The sequence below is a fragment of the Spironucleus salmonicida genome, chromosome 4 (genome assembly GCF_000497125.1).
Source record: "Spironucleus salmonicida strain ATCC 50377 chromosome 4, whole genome shotgun sequence".
In the NCBI taxonomy this organism is placed as follows: Eukaryota; Fornicata; order Diplomonadida; family Hexamitidae; genus Spironucleus; species Spironucleus salmonicida.
This window is the reverse complement of record NC_090599.1, coordinates 1,687,501-1,696,856: the sequence shown is the minus strand read 5'-3', so window position 1 is coordinate 1,696,856 and position 9,356 is coordinate 1,687,501. Positions and strand designations below refer to the sequence as shown.

The 9,356-nt window shown below is 33.5% G+C and overlaps 3 protein-coding genes across 3 annotated transcripts in view; 1 reads left to right on the top strand and 2 right to left on the bottom strand. All coding sequences in view use genetic code 6, as the record gives it.

Moving 5' to 3' along the window:
* Positions 1-911: 911 nt before the first annotated feature.
* SS50377_24563 (uncharacterized protein) lies at positions 912-1,532 on the bottom strand (the record flags this gene model as incomplete). The annotated part of the gene is made up of 1 exon (XM_067908404.1): positions 912-1,532. The coding sequence occupies one exon, from the start codon at positions 1,530-1,532 to the stop codon at positions 912-914; it is 621 nt and encodes a 206-aa protein (XP_067765378.1).
* Positions 1,533-1,952: 420 nt separating this feature from the next.
* On the top strand, positions 1,953-2,336 carry SS50377_24562 (uncharacterized protein; the record flags this gene model as incomplete). Its single annotated transcript, XM_067908403.1, has 1 exon — positions 1,953-2,336. One exon carries the CDS (start codon positions 1,953-1,955, stop codon positions 2,334-2,336), a length of 384 nt encoding a protein of 127 aa, XP_067765377.1.
* Positions 2,337-2,924: 588 nt separating this feature from the next.
* Positions 2,925-9,356, bottom strand: part of SS50377_24561 (uncharacterized protein) — a gene marked incomplete at both ends in the record, with an annotated part of 7,128 nt that continues 696 nt past the window's right edge. Inside the window, one exon of the mRNA XM_067908402.1 lies at positions 2,925-9,356. This exon is cut by the window's right edge and continues 696 nt beyond it. Within this exon, the coding sequence (XP_067765376.1) occupies positions 2,925-9,356 (6,432 nt within the window).

The window sequence follows — 9,356 nt, the reverse complement described above, 5'->3', positions numbered from 1 at the left end:
GTCAGTAATAATCTACCCGTAGGTTAAATAAGCAATAATTTTTATAGTTTGCATAGTTTATTACCTCATGTATGCGATGACTTAATAGGCTAAAAAAGACTAGTGACGATGTTTCGGTATAATCTTTTTAAATATTTCTATCAATAACTATTATATGCAAATAAGTATGTTCCTTCAATAGCAATTTCTCCAAGTATAGCTATTTCATGTAATAGGATGCTATATATTTATCTGAATATAATTATATTAGAGTACCTAAATTTAATTATAAAAATTTCAAAACCTGCATACTATTATCGAGATAATATGACATATGTAAGTATTATTCTTGTTATTCGCGATTTGAATTTGAATTTCGCAATTATCGTAAGACTATGAAAAACGCAAAACCTGGTTCTAAGTGTACTGATAGCCTTGCCAAGCCTGATCAATACACCTCTAACTACAAACTGATCCAAATGTGAGATTATATATTTTTCTTCCTTCGCTACTGCTGACAGTTCTATCTGTCCAGCCTACTTACTGGTACTTGTATACAAAGATAAACTGCGTGTTGCTTGGTATTCTAGGTGATTGTACTTGTATAGTTGATATGATTTCTTATTATTCGCCCAATTAGCTTTGTACTCGACAATGTATTATCAGTCAGTTCCGCTCTAACCAACTTTATTGGCATGGCCCTTGGAGTCCATACTTCCAGCTGCTCCTTGCATGACAAAATTTTATTTATTTCCTCTTTCGTAGTAGCTAATATTCATAGATATTTATGATCAATATGCTTCTTTATAGATCTAATATTTCTTGGCACAGCAGCTTGTACGGTTAGAGACTTCTCGAGGAAAGCAGACAACCAATAGGCACGCGCTACTACCATACGACAGCGAAATAATATATTTCCTAGTTTTGAGATGTCAGTCGAGACTCTGTGTATGCGCCTCTTTACACAATCCTCTATCCTGATAATTTGCAAGCTTGCAGGCTGTGCAGTCGCAACACTGAAGAGCTAGATCTTATTCTACGCTAACATACAATATAAATTGGTATAGTAAACATGCTACAACTCCTACGTGGCGGTTTGTGTTCAAAAACTTGAAAAGTATATGAATGCAAGTCGTTTAAAAGTTTTAAATAACATATAACTCCTCAGAAGTACTACAATATACACTACCTGCTGCCTATCTACATTTGCCATGTGTATCTTCATCTACTGCACTACTACATTATCTGCGTTGGTATTCAGCATTCCTAACCACTGTCAGCGGATGTAGTCTGTAATTTTATTAAAAGGCCACGTGTATCTTCGGAGGAAGAAAGGCCATCTCACAACAGTCATCAGCTACCCGCTGCTCAACCCATAAGTTGTGTACTATGCATGGTATGCTGGAATTCGTTTCTACAATAATTATGGATTTCGCGCTGTCCAGTTTATTGCTGTAATATGCTTCTGCGTCACGAGGCCTCCTAACCAGATTCTCTTCCACTATTATGGTAATTTGACTTACCTGAGTATCATCATAGTATGCCTGTAGCATTATTTCTTACTTAATTTGTAAGTAACATAACTGCAATTAGGCGGGGTGAAACTTCCTACATCCTTTGATAACATCATTACTGATCGACCGATCGCCAAATAATAGTTTCAGATTCACTAAATATGAATATGGTCAGGAACGTCACATGGTGTGTCTTGTATATCGGTTTTACCTCCAGAATCGAGGTACATTCCAGGAGGCGAGAATTATAGGAATTATAATCTTCTAATAATACGTAGCATACTTAGTCATTATATTAACTCCTTACGCTATCGCAATACTAGCATACGGAAACAAGTTACTGTTGCTAGAAATAATTTGTCTGCTCTATTAACCTACAGCTACCTATTGGCAAATAGTTTACATGACTGTGTTTTAAGTATTACGAAGGATATCCAGCTATTTTGATCTGTCAAAGTCATGTTACATAATAATAACACTGACTGTTAACCCAAACCTAGAAGTTATGGCCAGCCTCAACCAAGAAATATAAAAGGACTCGATGTCTTAGTAGTCCCAGGAACGAAGATCTCTGCTAATGGCGAAAAGTGCAGATATAATGTGTCATCATTAATATACCATAAATCAGCTCTATGTCAGTATGGTGCATTTGCAACCACTTTAATCAGCAAAATACACTATCGTATTAAATCACTACTCCTTCTAATTGAAATTGCAGGCACCAATATATGTTAAGCTTAAATTCAGCACCACTATCCTAAATTTTTTAAATTTGCAGATGCGCTACTGGTCCAGCTCAAAACCACCATACCGCTCTGTTAATACTCCCGGAGTAGTACATGAAGCTAGACTTTCAGCACAGTAATTCCATTTTTCAAAATAACATAAACCGCACATTTACCTATTTTGGGTATCTACATTGTACTGCAGACCGGCTTGCCGGCCCAGGCTGTCTTTTATCACTTGATCGGCAGTTTGAGTTAAGATGGTAAATGCGCTTGAAACGGAAATGAACAAACTTTTTTGACGCCATAATGGAAATATGCGCCATCTTAAGACGCAAAAAGACCAGTGCAGAAGAATGTTTAGCACACTCGATCCAGGACATTCATCATTCTAAACAACGATCACAATACACATCAAATGTAGCATCCAATATTTAGCAATTGAAGCGCTGAAGCAAAGTAATTCCTATAAAATATCATGTAGCCAGAATGCTTAAAAATTATCTGAACACTGAGATGTTTTACAGAGGTTCGACCTATTCTTAAAAATTTACTTATTTAGGAATTCCTTATTTCCAGCTTAAGGAAGCCGTTCAAAATTCTACAATATAATATATACGAAACAGATAATATAAATAAGCAGTTATTTAGCCCACCAGTTTCCCATGCAGTGACCTCAAGCAATATAACAAATAGACCCTCACTTTCACTTAAGAATTATCACGTGGAGGTAGCCTTCCTCGATGGCCACTATCACCGCATTCAGCTGTGTTAACGTATCCATTAAGTTCTCTTTGGATGTTTAAAAAACTTCAAAACAATACTCCTCAAAATATCCTTTCTACCCTTCTACAATAGAACTTTCGCGTAAATGTTTTACTTTAAATGTCAAAATTCCATCTTTATATTCTATCAACTTGCATGCTGCATCAAACACCTCGTTTTCCTTCTTTTGCAGGAATCCGATTTAGCGCTCTGAAAGCGCGTTTCTATACTTTAGGATTGCAATCTTACATAGAATTTCGTACTTTGATAAAATTGGCAAGAATGTTTGACAGTCCTCAGTTAGACAATCAACGATTAAAGTAGTTCCATCGATAGAGACTGGGAAAAGATGATTTTTAAGCAAAAATCCAATAATATCTTTGTTATCAATAACTTATTTTATAGTAATTTCATTGGCCAGTATCTTATAGGTTATAGCTGAATCAAGTAAACATTAATTTATTTTCTCTAGAATTTAGAACAAAAAATCATTTGTAAACTTTCTAGCGTTGATAGTCCCTGAGTAGTAATTATTTGAAATCCACATGGTATCAATACCATTAATACCTTTAATTATGGAGTTATCTAGTGAGTAGAAATTACCAAATTAACGAAAATATGACTCATATTTAAATTAAATGATACTTATAAATATTTTACCCTATTACTTAGTAACTACTTTAGTAACCTATTTTCCACATTTAATTGGAATCGTTGCCTAAAGTAACACGCTTTCTATAGTTTAATCATTTTATTTTTTAAAATAAAAATAATTATTTTTTTCTTATATAGTTTTTCCTACGAATATAACTTTAATTGCTTCTATAGGTAAGTTAAATTTGAAATATATATAGGATTGATTTATTTCAAGATCTACTTACGGTTAAGCCTCCGTTTATTATTTAGCAGGCTCTTCTGTCTTTTTCTTCTAATGGTTTAAATCTTTTTATTAGATAATCTTCTTAACAGTCTAATTTTCTATATTTCTTAGATAATCTATGCAAAACATAGAAGAAGTACTGTTGCGTTTACAGTTCACAAAGTAGAAAATGTCAAGACAGAAAAATTTATCATTGAATAACTATTTGTTTTTCTAGTACTATTATTTTTCTTCTGGTTATTATAATTAATTAGCTACAATTGTATTTTTTGTTCCGTAATATGATTTCGCGTTCTTATCTTAAATATTTTACTGCAATTGTAGTTAATCTTTTAATTACTATAGTAATTATTTTATCTTTCTTAATAACACTTTAAACGCAAAATGAACTATGATTTATGGCACTCCGAACAGATTTTTCCACTAAGTGATAAAATCACTAATCTCGATTTATGCTTATTATCCTTTCTTTAGAACGCTAGTGCACCATTCTGATATTACGTTTTGTAACTACTTATTCTCCTCTTTTGACATTACTTTTACCTAATTCGGAGTTGCACCGCCATGCTATTATAATACTTTTCTGTTATTGCCTTAGTTATATTATTCTGTTAGTCGTATTACGGATAGTGCCGCATATTTTGATGCGGTTAGAATTTACTATTAGCAACTCGATTCTTTTGCCAACTAAATTTAAGATAATTAATCAAATAGCTAACATAATTCGAGCATATCAAACACAAGTTACTAGTCTAGTACCGATAGTCCTACGTCTTCGTAATTTGTTTCAGATTCGTTAGTTGGTGTTTAAAATCCTATCGCCTAGTTCCATATATTCATATATTATTAAATTTCAACTTAGTCTTAAGGTGATTGTTTCCCTATTTAGATTTGTACATCCTTTTATGATTTCTCTCCTAATAGTAACTCACCTTTTATACATGTTAGCATTTTATCAACAAAACTCTAATCTGCCACTGCACTTTAATGTTTTTATGTAGCAACTAATGTGTCTGCTGTTGGCTACTTAGCGTTTTCTTATACCTATTCAAATTCTTTACTAGCCTGTTATATTAATAATGTAGTTTCTTCCTGTGTCGTAGATTACCGTTCCTTTTTTTTCTTCAATATTTCTATTAATCTGTTCAGTTTATTCCTGGCGGCATTTACAGAATCTTCGCGTTCTTTTGATATAATTTATTTGGATGTTAAATCTGTTTAAGCGTCTTCAACCCGTTATTTCGCAGTCGCAGTCATGTTCATAGCTTCTGTTTAATTCTACGTTAATAATTCAGTTTAATAATTTACATTTATTACTTTTTCTGCCATATGCTTTATTTATTATGAATGAATAATATTATCATACTTTGCTTATAACATTTCAAACTCAGCTTACGCTTTTATGGCCGCTTTTTCAATATCATTATCTTTATTAGTATTTTCTGTTAGTATTTATTACCAATCTTTTGCTTATTATAACTATATCTCTGCCTATTCAATATTAAACTATTTTCTTGGAGAAACTGATGCATATTATGCATATAGTAATGCTTTTTCTGCTTTTTCAATCTCTTACACTGCATTTAACATTGCGTATTCTTACCGTTTTTCGTACTAAATAACTATATTTTTAGCATCTATATTTGGTTAGCTTGCTTTGGCTTTGGCTGTAGTTAGTTCTGCTTCCGCTTGGTTGACTTCAACCTTTAATTCCTTTACTTTTAATTTAGCTGTAGTTAATTCTGCTTCCGCTTGGTTGACTTTTGCTTTGGCTGTAGTTAGTTCTGTTTCTGCTTAATTAACTTTGGTTTTGGCTGTAGTTAGTTCTGTTTCTGCTTAATTAACTTTGGTTTTGGCTGTAGTTAGTTCTGTTTCTGCTTAATTAACTTTGGTTTTGGCTGTATCTAGTTCTCCTTCCGCTTGGTTGACTTCAACCTTTAATTCCTTTACTTTTAATTTAGCTGTAGTTAATTCTGCTTCCGCTTGGTTGACTTCAACCTTTAATTCCTTTACTTTTAATTTAGCTGTAGTTAGTTCTCCTTCAGCTTCGTCTACTTCGTTCTTCAGCTATTCTACTTTACCATCTGCTTTTACTACTTCGTTCTTCAGCTATTCTACTTTACCATCTGCTTTTACTACTTCGTTCTTCAGCTATTCTACTTTATCATTTGCTTGGGCTACATCATTATTCAGCTATTCTACTTTGGCTTTTACTTCACTTAAAACCTTCACCTCTTTCTGTGCTTAGTATGCTTCTACTTTTTCCGTTCTTGCTTCATATTATGGACTCACCTAGTGGTGCAGGCAAATCTACTTGAAGTTTTGCTGGTATTTATTTGTTACCTGGAAACATGTTGCAATCCCGGTATCTTTTTATTTTTTAAACATTTCTTCCCCAGTGTGGTTTCCTGAATCCATCAACAGATTAATGCTTGAAACTTTCTCTTCATCCACGTCATGGGTCTTAATTGATAGCATTTTTTTGTTAGAAAATGAATTTATTATTGTATCCTCCACCCCGAATAGTGAAATTAGATAATCCGGCATCGGCGGAGATGTCTCAAAAAATAGATTCGAAATGCAAGTTTTATCAGTAATAGTTACGATCGCAAGTTTCTCATCCTTCTATAGTAGACCTAGTTGTTTTAGCTTTACATAGCAAACGCTGGCGTTCTGAATAGCGTCACGAATGTACATATCTATATCTGGCGTATCGACGTTCCAGTATTTATCGAAAGATTTTTGTAAAAACATGAAAAATGCACCTTTAAAAAGCGACTAAAACTCTGTATAAATTTCTTTCAGCGTGGTGATATTATTCTATTAGACCTACAGTGGATTCACATAAATCTCCAGATACTGTGAATACTTGATAATCTATTTAAAAAGCTTAGTTAATCCACTCATATGAGTAGGGTACTATCTACACAAGGATATAACAAGGATTATTGCGGATGAAATTTCTGATATCTGCTGCTATTTAAACATGCCTTCGATTTGTCCTGTAGTGCATAACTGGCTAAGTTAGGCTTAATCCGATTCTCCATTAAGCATGGTAAGCGTATCTAGAAACCTCTAGCTTGCTAAGAAATGTAATACGAACACCACATCTCGATTCAGCGATGAAGATGAAGTGAGATGTAATTGTTAATTAAATTCTGCAATTGACTACAATTTTAACAATTCCGTTTTGCTTTCTTAATTTATTAACTAATTAGCTCCAACTAAATCCTTATTCCTCATTATGAACAATGAATTGTGAATTTACATATGAGAAGAAATCTAATTCAAAAGAATAGACTTTGAATTAATAATTAACTAGAATTAGTATGTGGAATTGAAAAGGTACTTAGTTGCACTCTCATTAATAATTATCTATGGGCACACCAAGGGGCATAGGAACTGCAGCTCTGCAGCTAGCTCTGGCATCATCGTGAGGTAGAAGTCCTTGATGCTCATATCTTTTACCTTATCGTTTACCTATTCTATCATAGATTTGTTTGTTTGAGTGGTAATTCGCATATCCCTGTAGTAGCTTTAGGTCAGACAAGAAGGGTGCATCTAGGAGGTGCCAAGGATATTCGACTGTGTATACGGAGTTTTACCTCTACTATTTTCGGAAGTATAAAGAAACTAATTTTATCTGAGGAAGTTTATAAGGGCTAGATCAGTTCCTGCAGCCAGGAGGTGAGTTACTTTTACTGAGATAAAGGGTATTTCCTAATAAACATTCAATATAGGGAATTTTATAGTAATAGCATATATATTCTTGAAGAATTTTATGTACGGTTCTTCTGTACCAAACTATTCGCCCAAATATTCGTTTAGTTTATCTTTAACCTCGATTAACTTATGAAATGAACTGATAGTATCAGCTCCTTAATTCATAACAAAAGAAATGTTTCGCCAGAATATAGTCTCGATCCCACGCGGGTTGTACAGCATAAGGAGAAACTAGTAGAGTTTCTCTCTAAATACTTCCAACGTAGTATATTTTGTAAGATCTGACATCATTTCCTAGAATGACTTCTTTACAATTAATGACTCTCTAAGGTTGATAAAATTTGGTGACGAAATGCCCATTAGATCAATAAGTTTATAAGCTTTACAATTTTTAAATACTTCAGACGGTATTAACCTAAGGAAATATCGGTCAATCTCTATAGGGTCACCAAGGATGTATTCTATTTTCTACTTTGCCTATTCTAAGTATTACTGTGCTTCATCACTCTCAACTTTATCTATTGGCAATTTATTTTGACGAATCTCTAGCCAGTCTAATAATTATGAGAGATAATAAACTGATATATCATCTATTTTTTTAAGTATTTCATCAATGCTATATTTTGCCTTCTTCGTAAATTTGTCAACGAATTAGTAGGTTATTCTGACTAGCGCGCTGGCGCACAATGCATATTTGCCCTTTTGTTAGGCCAGACACTCATCGACTAAGAGCATGACTTCCTTATTGGAGTTATACGATTCAACATTATCGGACTAAATCGAAGTTTTTTATGTTGCATAATAGTCTGTACGCTACTACAATATCCCAATTTATTACTCTATAGCTCTAATACTGTCTTCATATTTTTTAATATCTTTCTATTTTTTACTCTTGTCTTCTTAATTTTGTGTATCTATTATTTTTTTAGCGACGTCTCTTTCATGTGTAAACTTCTAAATTTCATCATCTAAAGCTTTTGTAGTTAATTTTAAGACTTGTTTAGTTTATTCTAATTGCTCGCTCGGATCAAATTTAAAAAAATCAAGCATGCTAGTCACCGAAAATTCACAAAATACTGACGTACCCTACAAATACAACTCAAACGCACCCTCAAGTTATTATTAGGCAGTATGCATATCATATGTTTTGATTAGGTTGAAACACTCTGTTTTAACATAAGCCATCGTTTTAGAATATTCAACTCCATCTTTCAAATTACTACTAATAACATCTCCAAGGTCAGTTTGACTTTGATAAGCGGAAAATAAAGTTTTTAGTTTTTAATCCATCTCGATAGAACCTCTATTATATAAAGGCTGCGTTTTCAGATCATGTGAATCTTTTGTGAATCCAGTGTTGATCAATATGGGAATTTTCAGCCCCGAGAACAGGTTGAAGTAGAAGATGGTGTGCAGGGTGACAGTTTTACCGCTCCTCGAGCTCTGGCTCAGAACCGCATTTTCGAGGGGGAAGAATGCTGAGAACACCGCAAAGTACTGCGCCTTGAACAGGTAGGACACGTCGCACATTTGCTGGAAGATGAACTAGTTGCTATCGTTAAAGTCTAATATGTTTAGTAAATGCACTGGGAGCTCAAAGATATTCTTGAAGACTTAAGTGATTTTACGGACTGTAAAATTTTCGATCCTATCATTTCTATTCTAGTCTATAAAAGTAGTTTTATATGAAATTGCAGATGGGTGGGTTGCAGTTGTATACATTTCTTATGCATGATGAATATAAATCTGAGGGAAATTTGGGAGATGAAT